Raw genomic sequence first — 21,722 nt, 5'->3', positions numbered from 1 at the left:
GTTCTCTTCCCTTTGGGCTGGGAATTATGAGTGAGTCCTGTCCTGTACCCGTTCTCCGGGTTTCCCGGTTCTCATCCCCTGTAAGTCTGATTCCTTCAGATGTGTTCCCTGGGGGTGTCGTTCATTCTAGGACGATTCTGGGTCCCGGGTCCAGGGTTCTTGTCTTGGATCTTTCTTGGATGTCCGGAGACTTATGATCCTGTAGACTGGTTCGAGACGACCCAGTTTTTTTCAGGGATCCTATGTTGCGACATAGGGGCTAGCTCATTGGGCTTGCAAGCAGGAAGGCCAGAGTTCACATCCACCTTCGGGTACTGGTTATAAACTTTAAGGCCTGACTTGTCCTTCGGACGGTGTGTGCTCCTCTTCATGGGGAGTTTTTTCTCTGTTGGGTCAACAGTGGTGTCTGGATGATTTTTTCATTCAGTTTGTGTTTTGATCATACTATGGCTTCATGTCTTGTGGTCATGTACGGTGTTCTTATCTGTGCCCTTCCTTTTTGAGGGGATAGTTTTGTCTTCCTTATGAGCTGGGGTTTCCTCTCTCTGGAGGGTCTTTGTCCTGCCCTGTGTGTAGGAGGTTGGATCAGGTGGCTTATTTCTGTAAGGGGCAGCATCTGCTGCTCTGTGGGCTCTGTTCCACCTGTTGGAGTTTTATCTCTCTATGTAGAGACTGTCTAAGAGAGCTGTGACAGGTCTTCCTACGGATCTATTGCACTATTCTCTGTTCCAGGTCTCAGGGGTTTTTCCTTGGGAGTGCCTTATTTTGGAGGAGCGGATTGGGTTGGCACCCGAGCTATGTTGGGGTGGGTGAGTCCCTCCTTTTTCTTTCCATTCCCTGGGGGCTTGTGGTTGGGGTATTTCTGTCCCCCCTGTCTATCAGACATGTCTGTTGCTTGGGCTGGTCCAGTGTTGGGAGCAGGATCTGAGATCTGTTGCTCTGCTAAATTCATCCTCGGAGCATTCGAGGTACTGTAAACCTCTTGAGTTTTCTCCTTTCTCCATGTTCAAGGTTTGTGGGAAGGACTGGCGGCTCTTAGCCTGCAACGTTATCCGCTGGTTCATGGATACTTAGCAATCTGAAGTATCCTATCTTCAGCTGATTTCTGCTTGCCCTGCAAGTATTTAAGTTTCAGAGTCATTTTTGCGACTTGGGTACCTTCGTCTTCAGTTGCTTTTTAGAGTGTGGTTGCACTGTGTTAGGGGAAGATCCTCTCTGTTTCAGACTCCTGGCCTTATCCCGTGGTTTCTGTATTTCTGGGGTCTGGGCGTTGCCTCCCCTTGTTTCTATGAGACTGGTGGGTCTCTGATGGTCTGGAGTTCCTTATGCTAGCTGGACAGTTAGTTCAACATACTAATGCACTGTGGCTACTCTGCACTGTAGCAAACCGAGGGTTGCAAGTTCGATCCCCAGCGAGGTCTACTCAGCCTTCCTCCTTTCGAGGTTGATAAGATGAGCAGCGCCTTGAGTCTCTTAAGGGGGATTAGCTGTGCTTTACAAGAACATTCATGTTCTCTCAGTGTCTTTTCTTTGTGGAAGAATACAGTAGCTTGTTCCCTTTCTTTAGTAAGGGGTGTGTTGTTTGGAGACTGACTGCTGGGCGACTGTGTTTTCTGGAGGCTGTTGGCTCGAGTCTAGTCCCTGTGGTCTCTAGCAAGGCTTGTGGACTATCTGCAGTCAGGGTCCTTGGGCCTTTTCCTTTTTTTTTTCAAAGAAGTTCTCGGCTTCGGACGAAGCGTGATGTTGTTGGGTAGGGGTTTTCAGGCCTGGTGCCATCAGAATGGGCCGCCTCTTGTACCGTACTGTTTTTTAATTCAGTGTCCTCTATAGCTTGGGTATTGTTTTCCCAGAAGTAATGAATGCAGCTGTGGACTCTTTCCATTTATGTAGAAAAACTTAAATTATGCTTACCTGATAATTTTCTTTTCTTCAGATGGAAAGAGTCCTGTCCCATATTTTTATGTGGGGCGTCTGTTATTTTTGTTCTTCTGGCACCTTTTCACCCTGACATTTCTTCTACTGTTCCTTGTTTCCTCGACAGAATGACTGGGGTATGAGGGAAGTGGGGGAGGTATTTAAGCCTTTGGTTGGGATGTCTTTGCCTCCTCCTGGTGGCCATGTTCTGAATTCCCAAAAGTAATGAATGCAGCTGTGGACTCTTTCCATCTGAAGAAAAGAAAATTATCAGGTAAACATAATTTAAGTTTTTATTAGGACTTTAATTGATCACTTCTAATAAAGATGCTCTGTAACTTACTTTCTAGTCTACCTGTGCCATTCTAATACCCCGTGCTCTGGCTGCCCACTTTAAAACTCATATTTTTTGTGAGCAAACAGTTTGAACTGTTCTCTAATCTGTGCTTTAGCTACAAAAAAGTGCTAGAGTGCCTCTTCATTAGAAGTGATCAATTAAAGTCCATATAAAATATTGCTTAGATTCTGTACCTGTTTTAAAACATGTCAAGCTTACCATCACTTTAACATTCTTGGAATAGTAAATTAAATTAAAATGGAAAATTAGATAATATAGATTTGTAGTACTGAACCAGTTCCGGAGCAGGGTTGCGTTATATTTTCTTTTATCTGGTTAGGATGCCTTTTATTTTCGATTATGTGTTTCCTTCAGGAACTTCTGGGATCGATTCTCTCTGGTTGCTTCTTCGGAAGTTTAAGGGACACGTTAGTCCTATGCTTGTCTGTTTTACCTTCCCCTCTGAGGGAGGAGTTAGGCAGCTTGACAGTTATGACCCCAGCTGCGGCTGGTCCTGCTGGGATTCAGATCTTCATTCCTGTGGCTTATTCAGACATGTGGAGCCTGTTCTGCTTGGCTGGTCTGGTGGGGCGCTTACAGTTATTATTTGTGTGTTTTCTTGTTTTTCTTTATAAGTTCAGCTAAGCTCTCTAAAAGGATCCGTATGGCAGAAAGGATTGTGTCAGTCCTTAGCCTTCAATCTGATTGACCGGGTCAGTGGAGTTCCGCTGCGTCACTCTTTTTGCTCCGATTTCCTCGGGGCCTAGAGTTTCTTTCCTCTCTTGGGAGGATTGGGGGTTTACCGCCTCCCTACCGCCGTTTTGGGCGGTTTGGCCTTCTAAGGTTCTGGAATTGTCCTTGGACTTGTTCCTGCTGTGGTTCTCTTCTTGAGACCTTTCGGACTTCGTCCATTCCTCGGGGACCTGGTTCCCTTTGGGAGTTGGTTCCTTTGTAGGGACATGGGCAGTGTGGTCTCCTCAAGCTCTGCTTAGGGTTTCTTCCCCGGAGCTGGGGGATGCTCTGCATCCTTCTTTCATCTTCTCCTGATTTTAGGGGGGTGATGTGGAGACTAGCCTTAGTTTGAGTGGCTTTGTCCTCGAGGTATCCCCTTGTTCTCTAGTGACCTTGTTTCGGTCTTTGCTTCCTTAGCTCCTTGGAGCGTTGGACTCTGGCAAGGGGTGGTCTCGTCTTTTGGCAGGATTTGCAAGTATTTCTCGTTGTCCATTTTACTTTGGACATTGTATGGTTATCTCCCGGGGTCTGGTTTTTATATCAGGCAGATGATTTCAGTTTCCGTGTTCTCGTTTTGGGGGGCTCGGACCTCCTCGCTCTGGTTCTTCCGGTGGCTGAGGTTTCCTTTGTGGATCCCATTGCGGGTTGTACCGGACTGTTAGGATCTAGAGTGGGTACGGGGTTCCCCAGTTCCAGGAAACTTGGGCTGTGTCTTATGGTTGGGCTAGTTGAACTGGTTCCGGCTGGTGAGGTAGCTCAGTTGGTAAATGCCCTAACTACAAAAAAGCCTGTTTAACAGATCTAAGGTCACAGGTTCAGATCACGGCAGGGCTGAATCAGCCCTTCTTTCTTCCGAGGTCGATAAATGAGTACCATTAAATTTGACAAGTTTTTTTGGGTGCCGATGCCCCTTTTGCTTGCCTTCGACTATTGGTCAGTTTCCCTTGGTCGGCTTGCTGATCTCGTGTAATGGCTTCGCTGCTCTGCTAGCAAAAACCACTGCAGCTATGGCACCTTGTCTGGTGCTAGCAAGTTAAAAATCTTCAGGGAATTCCTTCCAGATCAGGGCATTAGAGATTTGTTCTCTCAGTTCAGCTTCTGGCCTTGTCCTGGGGGGAGGGGCTCTGTCCTTCCGGCCCTTTTGCCGCCCCCCTTTTTTTTCTTTTGGAAGTGTGGCATCCAAGCACTGTTGTAATGGCTGTGCCATCTTTCCACTCGTTGTTTGAGCTGGGGTTCTTCTGGTTCCCTGGTTTCGGACCTGCCAATGCTTGGGTTGGCCCGGCTGGGGTAGGTCCTGAGATCCGTTGTTCTTCTTGGATCTTGGGGGCGCATTGGTCCTCGTTGAGGTTCTGGACTCTCCTTTTATTTTCTAGACCTATGTGTAGGTCTGGCGGTTCGGTTACTTAGAGTGTGCCTTCTGTATTGGAGGCTTAGCACTCTACATTTTGGTAGCTGCTTCTAGCAAGTATTCATCTGTGTCATCCTGAGGATGGCTGTGTGTTCTTGACTCAGGTGTTTACCTTCGTCTGGGTCTGCTACATGTAATTTTGCCTGAATTCTTCAGTGTTCTGAGCTCTGTGGATGTTTGGTCTCCATTTTAAGTTGTCGCTGGTTGACTTGCTTTCCTGGCAATTGAGGGGTTGCTCTTTTGTAACCAGCTGCAGCTGTTTGCGCCTTGATCGTGTGCTAGCTAGCTGTTCCAATCCTTTGCAGGATGTTGGGAGAACCTCTCTCTGTTCTGGTACCTGGTTGTAAACCTTGTCGTTTTTATTTGGATTGGGCGTTGCTTCCCATTGTTGTCAGAATCTATTTGGGTCTTGCGAGCTTGGTTTAATTTGAGGGTTTTCCTTTTATGGTGTTTATGGTAACCTTCGGTTTCCATTTGGTTCTTCCTTGCCTTGTTCCTTTGGGAGTTTGGCTGGGGTTCCCTTCGCTAGTATAGGGTGCATGGTGGGAGATAGACTTTTGGGCGACGGTGTCTCCCGGAGAACTGTTGGCTCAGTTGAGTCTGAGTTGCAGTATCTAGCTAGGCTTCCAGACTATCTGCTGGTCAGTGTCCTTCGGGCCTTTTTCCCTTCCTGTTTTCTCGGCTTCGGTCGAAGTGTTTTTTTTTGTTGGGTAGAGGTTTTCAGGCCTGGTGCCCTCAGAATGGGCCACCTATTGTACCCTCCTGTTTTGGCATTGTGTCCTCTATAGCTTGGGTATTGTTTTCCCAAAAGTAATGAATGCAGCTGTGGACTCTTTCCATTTAGGAAGAAAAACATAAATTATGCTTACCTGATCATTTTTTTTTATTCCGATAGAAACAATTCACAGCTCCCCACCCATCTTTTTATGTGGGGTGTCTTTGTTTTTATTCTTCTGGCACCTTTTCACCCTGATATTTCTTCTACTGTTGCTTGTTCCTCGGTAGAATGACTGGGGAGGGGAGTGGGAGGAGTATTTAAGCCTTTGGCTGGGGTGTCTTTGCCTCCTCCTGGTGGCCAGGTTCTTATTTCCCAAAACTAATGAATGCAGCTGTGGACTCTTTCCATCGGAAGAAAAGAAAATGATCAGGTAAGCATAATTTTTTTTTTGGCCATGACTGTGTGTATGCGTGCGTGTGTATGTATGTATATATATATATATATATATATATATATATATATATATGTGTGTATTTGTATGTATAAATGCTATCTATTTATAGGGCAAGGTGTCTATATAGGGCGAGGTGCCGTATAGCTCACACAAACATATGAGCTATGAATAAGTCACTGGTTGAAAACAACGGTCGTTTAAGTGGGACGGCAGTGGTGAGGCCGAGTGTAATAAACTATGCATGATTTTTAATACTTTCAAGCACCCTGATGCTATTAAGTAAAGGTACCAGTATACTTTTAAAAAAAAAAAAAATATTTAATTTTTCACTTAAACATACTCTGTTTACCATCACTTTAAAGGGAATAAAACCCCAATTTTTTCTTTCATGACTCAGGTCTTTTTAAAACAAATTTCTAATTTACTTCTTTTATCCAATTGTCTTAATTCTCTTGGTATCGTTTTGTTGAAAAGCATACCTAGGTAGACTCAGTAGCAGCAATGCACTACTGGGAGCAAGCTGCTGATTGATGGCTGCACATATATACCTCTTGTCAGAGAATGAGGCAAATTTGTAATAGAAGTTAATAAGAAAGTTGTTTAAAATTTTATATTTTGTCTGGATCATGAAAGAAAACTTTTGCATTTCATGTCCCTTTAAGTGCTAAAAAATCTACTGAGAATCTATAACAAGGCATTGCTCCAGAAGCCAATTGTATTTCCGTAAACAAAAGTTTCTTGTGAAATTTAATATTCCATAAAGTGCGTCCCTTTAGGAAATATACACTTTATATATGGTGTTAAATTGGATCTGATGGTTCTTGAGCCGTGATAACTAACAAAATAGCATTTTTTTAAATTGGTTTGAAAATAGCCTTCTTGCGCAATCCTATGACATGTTGCCCATTTTTAATATGTTTAGTAATTGGATTAACAAATAATATACATGTTGGGTACCTGTGCTCAGGTGATATGGGGCATTCACAATTATCACATTTTTCTTTCTCTGTACTATCTGCTCAATTATATGTCAAGAATAATATATAAAAATTAACATTAAAGGGACAGTATACACTCATTTTCATATAACTGCATGTAATAGACACTACTATAAAGAATAAGATGCACAGATACTGATATCAAAATCCAGTATAAAACTGTTTAAAAACTTACTTAGAAGCTGTCACTTTGGCTCTGTTGAAAAGGTAGCTGGAAAGCCCACTGCAAGTGGGAAATAAGAAACTCCCCCCTCCCCCTTCTTTTGCTTATGAAAATACCCTTTACACAAACAGGAGCAAGCTGCAGAAGGTAGCTGATGGTATTCACATAAAACTTTGGGGCATGGTTAGGAGTCTGAAAATCAGAGTAATGTTATTTAAAAATAAGCAAAACTATACATTAATTTAAAAAACAACAACTTCATGGGCTATATAAATAGATCATCTACAAAACATTTATGCAAAGAAAAAATGAGTGTATAATGTCCCTTTAAATATTTTTCTGTAAAAAAGATTCCTGGATGGATATTTTTTTTTCCTTCTATTTTTTTGAGGCTTTATGATGAATATTATACATGTAACTAATTTATTATTACATTGTCTTGATATGCTAGACTTATTTAACAATCAATTTGAAATCATATGTACATTTTTCAATTTTGATTTTTCAATTTGTTTTACACTTAGGATATTGGTGAATGTTCACAGAAAATCAGCATTGAAAGCACTCTGCAAAGTTCAGCATCAAGGACTGACAAAGAACTTTCTGTTGTCAGCCAAGGTACATCAATAAACAAAGGACACATACAATTTGGACTTTTGAATTTAGTAGTATTTTCCTTCAATCACTTATGTATTCTTCATTTTCTCCCCTAAGGAAAAAAACAAAACAACAACAACAGAAAAATGCATTATTTTCTCCAACATAGGTGTGTCCGGTCCACGGCGTCATCCTTACTTGTGGGATATTCTCTTCCCCAACAGGAAATGGCAAAGAGCCCAGCAAAGCTGGTCACATGATCCCTCCTAGGCTCCGCCTTCCCCAGTCATTCTCTTTGCCGTTGTACAGGCAACATCTCCACGGAGATGGCTTAGAGTTTTTTAGTGTTTAACTGTAGTTTTTATTATTCAATCAAGAGTTTGTTATTTTAAAATAGTGCTGGTATGTACTATTTACTCTGAAACAGAAAAGAGATGAAGATTTCTGTTTGTAAGAGGAAAATGATTTTAGCAACCGTTACTAAAATCGATGGCTGTTTCCACACAGGACTGTTGAGAGGAATTAACTTCAGTTGGGGGAACAGTGAGCAGACTTTTGCTGCTTGAGGTATGACACATTCTAACAAGACGATGTAATGCTGGAAGCTGTCATTTTCCCTATGGGATCCGGTAAGCCATTTTTAAGACTGTAGACATTTTCTGGGCTAAATCGATTTATATATAAACATATTTTATACTCCATAGCCTTGAGGAATTATTTTAATCTTGGGAATTTTGTAAAATAACCGGCAGGCACTGTATTGGACACCTTATTCTCTAGGGACTTTCCCTAATCATAGGCAGAGTCTCATTTTCGCGCCTGTATTGCGCACTTGTTTTTGAGAAGCATGACATGCAGATGCATGTGTGAGGAGCTCTGATACATAGAAAAGACTTTCTGAAGGCGTCATTTGGTATCGTATTCCCCTTTGGGCTTGGTTGGGTCTCAGCAAAGCAGATACCAGGGACTGTAAAGGGGTCAAATAAAAAAACGGCTCCGGTTCCGTTATTTTAAGGGTTAAAGCTTCCAAATTTGGTGTGCAATACTTTTAAGGCTTTAAGACACTGTGGTGAAATTTTGGTGAATTTTGAACAATTCCTTCATACTTTTTCGCAATTGCAGTAATAAAGTGTGTTCAGTTTAAAATTTAAAGTGACAGTAACGGTTTTATTTTAAAACGTTTTTTGTACTTTATCAAGTTTATGCCTGTTTAACATGTCTGAACTACCAGATAGACTGTGTTCTGAATGTGGGGAAGCCAAGGTTCCTTCTCATTTAAATAGATGTGATTTATGTGACACAAAATTTAGAGAAAATGATGCCCAAGATGATTCCTCAAGTGAGGGGAGTAAGCATGGTACTGCATCATCCCCTCCTTCGTCTACACCAGTCTTGCCCACACAGGAGGCCCCTAGTACATCTAGCGCGCCAATACTCCTTACTATGCAACAATTAACGGCTGTAATGGATAATTCTATCAAAAACATTTTAGCCAAAATGCCCACTTATCAGCGAAAGCGCGACTGCTCTGTTTTAGAAAATACTGAAGAGCATGAGGACGCTGATGATATTGGTTCTGAAGGGCCCCTACACCAGTCTGAGGGGGCCAGGGAGGTTTTGTCTGAGGGAGAAATTTCAGATTCAGGGAAAATTTCTCAACAAGCTGAACCTGATGTGATTTCATTTAAATTTAAGTTGGAACATCTCCGCGCTCTGCTTAAGGAGGTGTTATCCACTCTGGATGATTGTGAGAATTTGGTCATTCCAGAGAAACTATGTAAAATGGACAAGTTCCTAGAGGTCCCGGGGCCCCCCGAAGCTTTTCCTATACCCAAGCGGGTGGCGGACATTGTAAATAAAGAATGGGAAAGGCCCGGTATACCTTTCGTCCCTCCCCCCATATTTAAAAAATTGTTTCCTATGGTCGACCCCAGAAAGGACTTATGGCAGACAGTCCCCAAGGTCGAGGGGGCGGTTTCTACTCTAAACAAACGCACCACTATACCCATAGAAGATAGTTGTGCTTTCAAAGATCCTATGGATAAAAAATTAGAAGGTTTGCTTAAAAAGATGTTTGTTCAGCAAGGTTACCTTCTACAACCAATTTCATGCATTGTCCCTGTCACTACAGCCGCGTGTTTCTGGTTCGATGAGCTAGAAAAGGCGATCAATAATAATTCTTCTTCTTATGAGGAGATTATGGACAGAATTCGTGCTCTCAAATTGGCTAATTCTTTCACCCTAGACGCCACTTTGCAATTGGCTAGGTTAGCGGCGAAAAATTCTGGGTTTGCTATTGTGGCGCGCAGAGCGCTTTGGTTAAAATCTTGGTCAGCGGATGCGTCTTCCAAGAACAAATTGCTTAACATTCCTTTCAAGGGGAAAACGCTGTTTGGCCCTGACTTGAAAGAGATTATCTCTGATATCACTGGGGGCAAGGGCCACGCCCTTCCTCAGGATAGGTCTTTCAAGGCCAAAAATAAACCTAATTTTCGTCCCTTTCGCAGAAACGGACCAGCCCCAAGTGCTACGTCCTCTAAGCAGGAGGGTAATACTTCTCAAGCCAAACCAGCCTGGAGACCAATGCAAGGCTGGAACAAAGGAAAGCAGGCCAAGAAACCTGCCACTGCTACCAAGACAGCATGAGATGTTGGCCCCCGATCCGGGACCGGATCTGGTGGGGGGCAGACTCTCTCTCTTCGCTCAGGCTTGGGCAAGAGATGTTCTGGATCCTTGGGCGCTAGAAATAGTCTCCCAAGGTTATCTTCTGGAATTCAAGGGGCTTCCCCCAAGGGGGAGGTTCCACAGGTCTCAATTGTCTTCAGACCACATAAAAAAACAGGCATTCTTGCATTGTGTAGAAGACCTGTTAAAAATGGGAGTGATTCATCCTGTTCCATTAGGAGAACAAGGGATGGGGTTCTACTCCAATCTGTTCGTAGTTCCCAAAAAAGAGGGAACGTTCAGACCAATCTTAGATCTCAAGATCCTAAACAAGTTTCTCAAGGTTCCATCGTTCAAAATGGAAACCATTCGAACAATTCTTCCTTCCATCCAGGAAGGTCAATTCATGACCACGGTGGATTTAAAGGATGCGTATCTACATATTCCTATCCACAAGGAACATCATCGGTTCCTAAGGTTCGCATTCCTGGACAAGCATTACCAGTTTGTGGCACTTCCGTTCGGATTAGCCACTGCTCCAAGGATTTTCACAAAGGTACTAGGGTCCCTTCTAGCGGTGCTGAGACCAAGGGGCATTGCAGTAGTACCTTACTTGGACGACATTCTGATTCAAGCGTCGTCCCTTCCTCAAGCAAAGGCTCACACGGACATTGTCTTGGCCTTTCTCAGATCTCACGGATGGAAAGTGAACGTAGAAAAGAGTTCTCTATCTCCATCAACAAGGGTTCCCTTCTTGGGAACAATAATAGACTCCTTAGAAATGAGGATTTTTCTGACAGAGGCCAGAAAAACAAAACTTCTGAACTCTTGTCAAATACTTCATTCTGTTCCTCTTCCTTCCATAGCGCAGTGCATGGAAGTAATAGGTTTGATGGTAGCGGCAATGGACATAGTTCCTTTTGCGCGCATTCATCTAAGACCATTACAACTGTGCATGCTCAGTCAGTGGAATGGGGACTATACAGACTTGTCTCCGACGATACAAGTAAATCAGAGGACCAGAGATTCACTCCGTTGGTGGCTGTCCCTGGACAACCTGTCACAGGGGATGAGCTTCCGCAGACCAGAGTGGGTAATTGTCACGACCGACGCCAGTCTGGTGGGCTGGGGCGCGGTCTGGGGACCCCTGAAAGCTCAGGGTCTTTGGTCTCGGGAAGAATCTCTTCTACCGATAAATATTCTGGAACTGAGAGCGATATTCAATGCTCTCAAGGCTTGGCCTCAGCTAGCAAAGGCCAAGTTCATACAATTTCAATCAGACAACATGACAACTGTTGCGTACATCAACCATCAGGGGGGAACAAGGAGTTCCCTGGCGATGGAAGAAGTGACCAAAATCATTCAATGGGCGGAGACTCACTCCTGCCACTTGTCTGCAATCCACATCCCAGGAGTGGAAAATTGGGAAGCGGATTTTCTGAGTCGTCAGACATTGCATCCGGGGGAGTGGGAACTCCATCCGGAAATCTTTGCCCAAATTACTCAACTGTGGGGCATTCCAGACATGGATCTGATGGCCTCTCGTCAGAACTTCAAGGTTCCTTGCTACGGGTCCAGATCCAGGGATCCCAAGGCGACTCTAGTAGATGCACTAGTAGCACCTTGGACCTTCAAACTAGCTTATGTATTCCCGCCGTTTCCTCTCATCCCCAGGCTGGTAGCCAGGATCAAGCAGGAGAGGGCATCGGTGATCTTGATAGCTCCTGCGTGGCCACGCAGGACTTGGTATGCAGACCTGGTGAATATGTCATCGGCTCCACCATGGAAGCTACCTTTGAGACGAGACCTTCTTGTTCAAGGTCCGTTCGAACATCCGAATCTGGTCTCACTCCAACTGACTGCTTGGAGATTGAACGCTTGATCTTATCAAAGCGAGGATTCTCAGATTCTGTCATTGATACTCTTGTTCAGGCCAGAAAGCCTGTAACTAGAAAAATTTACCACAAAATATGGAAAAAATATATCTGTTGGTGTGAATCTAAAGGATTCCCTTGGGACAAGGTAAAAATTCCTAAGATTCTATCCTTTCTTCAAGAAGGTTTGGAGAAAGGATTATCTGCAAGTTCCTTGAAGGGACAGATTTCTGCCTTGTCTGTGTTACTTCACAAAAAGCTGGCAGCTGTGCCAGATGTTCAAGCCTTTGTTCAGGCTCTGGTTAGAATCAAGCCTGTTTACAAACCTTTGACTCCTCCTTGGAGTCTCCATTTAGTTCTTTCAGTTCTTCAGGGGGTTCCGTTTGAACCCTTACATTCCGTTGATATTAAGTTATTATCTTGGAAAGTTTTGTTTTTGGTTGCAATTTCTTCTGCTAGAAGAGTTTCAGAATTATCTGCTCTGCAGTGTTCTCCTCCTTATCTGGTGTTCCATGCAGATAAGGTGGTTTTACGTACTAAACCTGGTTTTCTTCCGAAAGTTGTTTCTAACAAAAACATTAACCAGGAGATAGTCGTACCTTCTTTGTGTCCGAATCCAGTTTCAAAGAAGGAACGTCTGTTGCACAATTTGGATGTTGTTCGTGCTCTAAAATTCTATTTAGATGCTACAAAGGATTTTAGACAAACATCTTCCTTGTTTGTTGTTTATTCTGGTAAAAGGAGAGGTCAAAAAGCAACTTCTACCTCTCTCTCTTTTTGGATTAAAAGCATCATCAGATTGGCTTACGAGACTGCCGGACGGCAGCCTCCTGACAGAATCACAGCTCATTCCACTAGGGCTGTGGCTTCCACATGGGCCTTCAAGAACGAGGCTTCTGTTGATCAGATATGTAAGGCAGCGACTTGGTCTTCACTGCACACTTTTACTAAATTTTACAAGTTTGATACTTTTGCTTCTTCTGAGGCTATTTTTGGGAGAAAGGTTTTGCAAGCCGTGGTGCCTTCCATCTAGGTGACCTGATTTGCTCCCTCCCTTCATCCGTGTCCTAAAGCTTTGGTATTGGTTCCCACAAGTAAGGATGACGCCGTGGACCGGACACACCTATGTTGGAGAAAACAGAATTTATGTTTACCTGATAAATTACTTTCTCCAACGGTGTGTCCGGTCCACGGCCCGCCCTGGTTTTTTAATCAGGTCTGATAATTTATTTTCTTTAACTACAGTCACCACGGTTTCATATGGTTTCTCCTATGCAAATTTTCCTCCTTTACGTCGGTCGAATGACTGGGGAAGGCGGAGCCTAGGAGGGATCATGTGACCAGCTTTGCTGGGCTCTTTGCCATTTCCTGTTGGGGAAGAGAATATCCCACAAGTAAGGATGACGCCGTGGACCGGACACACCGTTGGAGAAAGTAATTTATCAGGTAAACATAAATTCTGTTATTTATTTATATGAGAGATTTTTTTTTTTAGTGTAAAGAAAATTAAAAAACATAAACGCACGCAAAAGACACTGTGCATGAATATACCTGCGATTGCTTAGCAACAAGTATAAACAAAATCATCTAATTCAGACATTGTAATGCATTTATGAAACTTACAAATGGATGCTGAATTACATTATATTACATACACACTATGGGAGAATATCCAGATATAATAGAAGATCGAGCAGGAGTTTACATGATGTTAATTCATGTAAGAACATTATACTCTGCAAGATGATAAACATATGTACATAGTAACATAGCATATCATAGGATAATAGATTAGAAAACTACCACAAATAACATAATATATTAAGTATACCAGTAATAATGTAATGAGAGAGGTTGCATTATCAAATGATTTGTCATTTGTTCCCGTCCATAGCAAAGGATACAAATACTATTTAATAAATATAGAATATATTTGGTGGTACAAATCACATTTTATTTAATTTTGTATTTCTGTTTCTTGCATGAATGATGAAAGTTTATATTATTTGTAATAACAAAGTATAGTCCTGTATTATTCATTCTATACTATAAAAGGCCAAGTGTGTTTGTCCGAAGCTGTCATGCGCAGTAGAGACAGCATGAGGACAAACACACCTGGCCTTGGATTCCCTACCTGATCTGCCACTGCCCGAGAAGGGGGCGTGGCCTGGCATGAAGACCCGTGAAGGGGGCGGGCCGGGGGCAGGGCCGTGGAGAGAGCTCAAACAGCTCAAAAGGGGGGAGATAGAGAGGGGGAGAGAGAGAGAGGGGAGAGAGAGGAGAGAGAGAGAGGAGAGAGAGAGGAGAGGGAGAGAGAGAGAGAGAGAGAGAGAGAGAGAGAGAGGGGGGAGAGAGGGGAGACAGAGGGGAGAGAGAGAGAGAGGGAAGATGTGGGGGGAGAGAGAAAGGGGGGAGAGAGAGACAGAGGGGAGAGAGAGAGAGGGGAGAGAGAGAGGGAAGATGTGGGGAGAGAGAGAGAGAGAGAGAGAGAGGGGAGAGAGAGAGAGGGAAGATGTGGGGAGAGAGAGGGGGGAGAGAGAGAGAGGGAAGATGTGGGGAGAGAGAGGGGATGGGGGGAGAGAGAGGGGATGGGGGGGGGAGAGAGAGAGGAGAGAGAGACAGAGGAGGGAGAGAGAGAGGAGAGAGAGAGAGAGGTTGAGAGAGGAGAGAGAGAGAGAGAGAGAGGTTGAGAGAGGGGAGAGAGAAAGAGGAGAAAGAGAGGGGAGATAGAGAGAGGGGGGAGAGAGAGAGGGGGGATAGAGAGGGGAGAGAGAGAGAGAGGGGGGAGAGAGAGAAGGGAGAAAGAGAGGGGAGAGAGAGAGAGGGGGAGAGAGCTCGAGAGAGAGAGGGGGAGAGAGCTCAAAAGAGAGGGAAGAGAGAGAGCGCAAAAGAGAGGGGGGGGGGAGAGAATGCAAGGGGTGGGACCACTGTACTGCAAAAAATGGCCCGTGTGAACGGACTTTAGGACTAGTTTATAATAATATATCAAATATATTCTGAATGTTCGGGTTGATAGCTCACCTAGACACATTGATCTCACATCTGCTAAACGTGAGGTTTGTTCCTTTTTGTTGACCAATACACTTTAAAGTAGATATTAAGTGTGGCCGTTATAAGACAGTACATGAAGAACTAAACTACAGTCACTTGTCTTTCAAAATAGTATACTGACTATTTGAACTTATCATTTGAAGATCTATAAGTCAGTAAACCGAAAGTCAAAATAAAGCTTTATAGGGATATGAAACTCAATTGTTTTCTTTAATAATTCAGATAGAGCATTCAATTTTAAGCAACTTTCTAATTTACTATTAGCAATTTTTCTACGTTCTCTTAGTATCTTTATTTAGAAAGGCAGGAATGTAAGCTTACGAGCCTGCCCATTTTTGGTTCAGCACCCTGGATAGCACTTTCTGATTGGTGTTAGCCACTAATCAGCAAGCGCTACCAAGGTACTGAACCAAAGATGGCCCGGCTTGTAAGCTTACATTCCTGCTTTTTCAAATAAAGATACCAAGAGAACGAAGAAAAACTGCTAATAGGAGTAAATTAGAAAGTTGCTTAAAATTGCATGCTCTTTGAATCATGAAAGAAAACATTTGAGTTTCATATCCTTTTAAACGTAACTAAACTGTACAGTAATTCAAAACAGATTTCCATCCCCCCCCCTCTAATTTACAAACAGATTATAAATATGTGCTTTATTTTATTTTAGCTACTGTTCTGGATACTCCTGTGGACCATGAAAAATCTGTGTCTTCAACTGCTCCTGAAAACCCAAATGAGCCTCCCTGGTTATCGCTGGCTAAACAAAAAGCAAAGGCCTGGAGCGAAATGCCCCAAATCGTGCATTAGCAAATACCAAAAATATAAACACCTGCTATTTTATGTTTTACTGTGAACATCATAAGCCAATGAACAAATAAACTATTTGTCGCTTTCAGCCTTGTAGTAAAACTCACATTATTATATATATATAATATATATATATATATTTGAAAGTAACTAAATGGTTGATTTATTTTGCTACATGCAATTGTAGATGTTTTTTTTATTGTAGTCTGTAAAAATGAACAGTATTGCATTTTATTGTGTTGTGCCTTAAAAGGGGGGCTGTGTATGTATTGGCACATTAAATTCTTCTTTATTCATGCAATTAAAGGGACATGAAACCCAAATTTTATCTTTTGTGATTCAGATAGAGAATACAATTTTAAACAACATTCCAATTTACTTCTATTATCTAATTGGCTTCATTCTTTAAATATCCTTTGTTGAAGAAATAGCAATGTGCATGGGTGAGCCAATCATGAGACATCTATGTGCAGCTACCAATAAGCAGCTACTGAGCCTATTTAGATATGCTTTTCAACAAATGATATCAAGAGAATGAAGCAGATTAGATAATGGAATTAAATTGGAAAGTTGTTTAAAATTGCATGATCTTTTTAAATCATGAATGAAAAAAATTGTGTTTCATGTCCCTTTAAGGATAAAAATAGTGACTTGATTCCAGAGGTTTCTGCAACTCATTGATAGCACTGAAAGTGTTAAAGACATAAAGTATAATTATTTGCATCTTGAAACATATCTATAAGGCATTCCTTGAAAATCTGTCTGTAAATAATGTGAAACACTAACGTTCTAGATAAAATGCACTTGAGGGAACAGAAGTGTAGTTTTGTATACATCATAAAGAGGATTTAGCAACACCTTTAAAAAGTAAAATTTTATTCTAGCAGCAAAACAGTATTTTATATGTGTTCAGATCACATATTTTTGTAGTTCTTGGGCCTACAAGGTATAATATGTTGCATAAAGAACATTGTTTCATTTTCCTAATAGCTTAGGCATGTCTTTTACACATTAAAATGCTGGCATGTTATGTATTCATAGCAGCAATTCACTTTATAATCCAATACCAGTATTTGTATTTATACATACAGTTTTGTAGCACATTCCAGATATATATACTGACACTTGTGCAAACTTAGTACAAGGTCAAGTGCCCTTGCTCGCTTTACAACCCAAATTGGGTGACAAATATTCCACACGGCAGAGGTCAAAGAACACAGTAATCTGTAGAATTAGACCATAAACGTAGATTCTTCAGTAGATTACAAATCTCATTGTGCTATATTGTTAGTTATGCAAATCTTAATGCAATTTCTTTTTGCAGTGATCAGTATCTCTCTTTTTTTTCTTTATAGTTGCCAAAGTATCAGTCCTTCATATAAATAATGCACTTTTCAAATACAAAGCAAAACAAATGTGTTGGTACTTTCTTAGATTAAAGGGACATTAAGCTCTTAATACATTTTATAAGCATAGTATTGAGGTTATTCCCCACCTCCCTCTACGTCATTGGTATCACTATGCTGAAATCTATATTTCACTACATTCCAGTGCTGACCTGTTTGCACATGTGACGTAACTCTTCTTCAGATACCTGCAGTGTAACCTAGGTTCCAAAATGGCAGTGCCCATAATTAGAGTTGGGCTCATAAAATGTATTTAGTGTTTAATGTCCCTGTAATGTGATAACAAGCAGCGATTGATATTTCTGTAGAGAAATCTCTGCTTTCCCCTGTAGAAATGCTGTTCTCATACATGTTTAGTATGTGTGTGTGTGTATATATATATATATATATATATATATATATATATATATATATATATATATATATATATATATATATATATATATATAGTATGTATGTAACAGATTGCACTGTACCCTTTCTTTGTTTTATATACATGTATACTATTTTTGTAGTTTGAAAATTCATTTTTGTATCACATTTTGTCCACATTGTGTTAAATATTAAATGCTCAAATGTATTATTTATGCTCATTTAATTTTCATTCATAATTAAATATATACTTGAGACTTTTTAATTGTGTTCTTTTTTTTAAAAGTTATTTAGACTTTCAATAATAAGATCCATTTACCTATTACATAAAAAAATAAAAAAAATAAGCATCTTTTAGACAGGCAAATAAAATGCTGGTTGAGTAATTTTAATTTTCATGGAATATAGAAAAGGATCTGTTTTTTAAAAAAAAAAGCAAGCAGATGTTACAAAAAAGTAAAAAATTGAAAAGGGCTGCACAACAGTTAAATATAAAAAACAAAAAGTTTATTGAAAACCGAAGCAGACAAGGAGCATGGCAGAATGACGCGTTTCGCGCCCTCTAGCGATGCTTAATCATAGATTGCTGCTCTTTAAAGGAATAGTGTAGTCAAAATTCCATGATTCAGATAGAGCAGGCAATTTTAAGCAATTTTCCAATTTATTCCTATTATCAATTTTTCTTTGTTCTCTTGGTATCTTTATTTGAATGTAAGCTTAGGAGCCAGCCCATTTTTGGTTCAGCACCTGGAAAGCTCTTGCTGATTGGTGACTACATTTAGACCCCAATCAGAAAGTACTACCCTGGTGCTGAACCAAAAATGGTCCGGCTCCTATGTTTACATTCTTGCTTTTTCAAATAGATACCAAGATAACAGAGAAAAAATTATAATAGGAGTAAATTAGAAAGTTGCTTAAAATTGCATGTTCTGTCTGAATCGTGAAAGTTTAATTTTGACTAAACTATTCCTTTGACCTGTCCCCCCACCTTTTATCCTATTAGATCGGGATGATTGACAACCCCGGCTAGCGGTCGATTAGCCGCCAGTGAGCAGAGGTGGCATTGTTCAAGCATTTCACCGGAAATGCTTGTGCAACGAAAAATACGCTGCTCGCATAATCATGTCCGCTCGACATATGATAAATCTACCCCTATGCATCAACTGCACTTCTCATAAATAAATATTTTCACAAATAAATACTGATATTAAAGAGAGGGATATTAGAACCCTCTACATTTGGTGACATAAATGCTAAAATAAAATGAATATCCTATGGCACTGGATTATTTTTTTGGGGGGTGAGGTAAAAAATGCATTTATGATGCACAGAAGGTACTACCACCAGAGAGACGTGTGTGTGTGTGTGGTTTTTACAGCTGTATTTATTACCACCTCTGCTGGAAGTACATTATATTAATCAACTGCACATCTCACAAATAAATGCTGAGTCAAATAGTAGGAATTATATAGACACTAAAACCATATAAGTTTTGTAAAATAAAAAAAAGCTCTATGTCATACCCTATGGCACAGGATTTTCTGTGGAAAAGTATATTGAAGCACAGAAAGTACTCACTAGCAGCAGAGGTGTTAAATGCTGAAACATAAATGAAAGACATGAGTGTGTGTGCACATATATTACAATTGTACACACTACCTCCTCTACTTGAAGTACATTCTAGGGAGCTGCTACATTTTTTTTCCTTTTTTTTAAATAAATGTTTTCACAAATAAATGCTGACTTATTTAAAAGGAATTCTATAGACACTAAAACAATAAACATACATGCTATATAATTAATATATGTTTTTGTCATAACCTTTGTATCTGTACCTAGTATGGGGTTCCTGCTGTCCAGTATTTACTAAGCCTTTCAACAAAACATGGGACATATGCATAACTGACAGAAATTGTACCAAATTTTGCTACCCAGTTAACCAACTTCATTAATATGGCTTCAGCGCACGTTTTGTGATAATATATGCCGTTATAGCATTTCTTTAGTCTTATTAAACACAAGTTGAATAAAAAAATGATTTACTAGAGTGCATTTTAAAGCAATATGAAAGTTAAAATTAAACTTGCATGATTCAGATTTAGCATGTCATTTTAAGACCCTTTTAAATGCACTTCTGCTTTCAAATGTGCTTTGCTCATTTGGTATCCCTTGTTGAAAAAGAATATGCACATATCCTACACTAGTGGGAGCTCTCTGGTGATTGGTGCCTGCATACATTTGTCTCTTGTGATTGGCTGCCTGTAGTGCAATGATGTTCCTTCAGCAAAGGATACCAAGACAATGAAGCAAATTTAATAATAGAAGTAAATTGGAAAATTGTTTAAAAGTGTATGTTTTATCCAAATCATAAAAGAAAATGTTGGGGTTTCTTGTCCCTTTAACAGCAAGTTCAATACACAATATGGAAATGCAAGGGAGCTTGTATAATTTCCCAGTTTAGAACCAATCCTATTTGATTTGGCAAGTTCACAAGAAGCACGGATGCCATCTAGTGGCCTACAGGTGCAGTTCAGTTGAGGAATATCCTTACATGATTTTCTAAATGTTTTTCCATCTGTGAACTATGTAGGCATCAACTTTAATAAATGTCGCCCCTCTTCCCTAAAGTGGTGTTAAATGTTCTATGCTCCTACAAGTGGGCTAATATTATAGCTATCTGACTGGTTCCAGTTAGGTCTAAGAAAATTGTGTGTGTGTTTGTGTGTGTGTTTATATATATATATATATATATATATATATATATATATATATATATATATATATGCTCAGGTGGACAGCCAGCCTGAAAATTACAGTTTGTTTAAAGGGCAATGATACCCAAATGTTGAAACACTTTAAAGTGATGCAGCATAGCTGCAAAAAGCTGACTAGAAAATATCACCTGAACATCTCTATGTAAACAAGGAAGATATTTTACTTCAAAATGTCCTAAGTATTCAAATCCCATTGCAAAGGGCTTTATGCAACAAATCAGTATATCTGTCCCGGGACAGGCAAGGGAGTGAGCCTCGTGCACACTCATGTTATTTCCCTATTAAGTTTAAGGAAGTTTTCTATGAAATCTCATGAGAGTTAAAGGGACATTAAACCCAAAAAAAATTATTTCATGATTTAGATAGAGAATACAATTTTTAAAAAGTTTCCAATTTACTTCTTTTATCAAATCTATTTAACTCTCATGATATTGTTTTGTTGAAGAGATACCTAGGTAGGTAGCATGCACATGCCTGAGGAACTACATGACAGGAAATAGTGCTGCCATCTAGTGCTCCTGCTAATGTATAACATTGTTGCAAAAATGCTGCCATATAGTGCTGCAGACACGTGCACACTCTTGAGCTTACATTTCTGCTTTCCAACAAAGGATAACAAGAAAACGAAGAAAATATGATAATAGAAGTAAATTAGAAAGTTGTTTAAAATGTTATGTTCTATCTGAATCATAAAAGAAAAAAATTGGGTTTTATTTCCCTTTAAGTATGCAACATCAAATCTCATGAGATCACAGTAAAAGAGTTCATGACCTCAGCACTGTTGATGCTGATTGGCTGCAGTTCATTTCTTATTTTTTTTTTCTCCTGCAGCTGGACAGCAGCTGAGTATAACTATTTTCATTGTTGTCAGTCAAGTCATCTATCATGAACTGCCATTTTAAAACAGTCCCTCAAAAAAACAAGTTTCACTGAGTCTGCATCAGAAAGAAGGCATTTTTTTTTTAGATATAATTTTTATTCAACATTTTTCAAAACATTACACAAAAAATAAAGAAGAAAACAAAACAGTGTACACTTAATATCTCACAATCTTGGGTACATTTCACCATTATATTATGATAGTCCATGAAATTCTGTCCTTATTTCCAAGAGGGTGTAAGTGTGACTTTGTCCGCGTGATAGCTGTTCCACAGCTAGAGATACCATGTGAGTGATGGTAGAAGGTACAGCATATAAATCATATAAATGAATGTCGACAATATGTTTTATAATATAAACATAATAACGTAAAAATAATGAAACATTAGAACAAAAGGTAATTTTCTAGGTTAAAAAGAGGAGTACAACTTGGCTGTATAGATAGGTATTTAGTTTCAAAAAGATGATCATGGGGTGGAAGGCATTAGATTTATATCTCTATGTCCAGGATTGTGGCTATACTGTAATATAGATCCCTCTGATCAAGTGTTTGATAGTGTAGTTTTCTAGCATGAAT

General features: G+C 40.3%; 1 protein-coding gene across 4 annotated transcripts in view; it reads left to right on the top strand.

Moving 5' to 3' along the window:
- Positions 1-15,802, top strand: part of KIAA1210 (KIAA1210 ortholog) — a 354,136-nt gene extending 338,334 nt beyond the window's left edge. For all 4 annotated transcript variants that reach the window (XM_053699173.1, XM_053699176.1, XM_053699172.1 and 1 more), the window contains exons 11-12: positions 7,249-7,342; positions 15,575-15,802. In XM_053699173.1, coding sequence (XP_053555148.1) covers positions 7,249-7,342; positions 15,575-15,714 — 234 coding nt within the window. In that variant the 3' untranslated portion in view covers positions 15,715-15,802. The remainder of the gene's footprint in view (positions 1-7,248; positions 7,343-15,574) is intronic.
- The last annotated feature ends 5,920 nt before the right edge of the window (positions 15,803-21,722 follow it).

This window comes from Bombina bombina, chromosome 1 (genome assembly GCF_027579735.1).
Source record: "Bombina bombina isolate aBomBom1 chromosome 1, aBomBom1.pri, whole genome shotgun sequence".
Taxonomy (NCBI): Eukaryota; Metazoa; Chordata; class Amphibia; order Anura; family Bombinatoridae; genus Bombina; species Bombina bombina.
The sequence above is the reverse complement of the archived record's forward strand: the minus strand, read 5'-3'. Positions and strand labels throughout refer to the sequence as shown.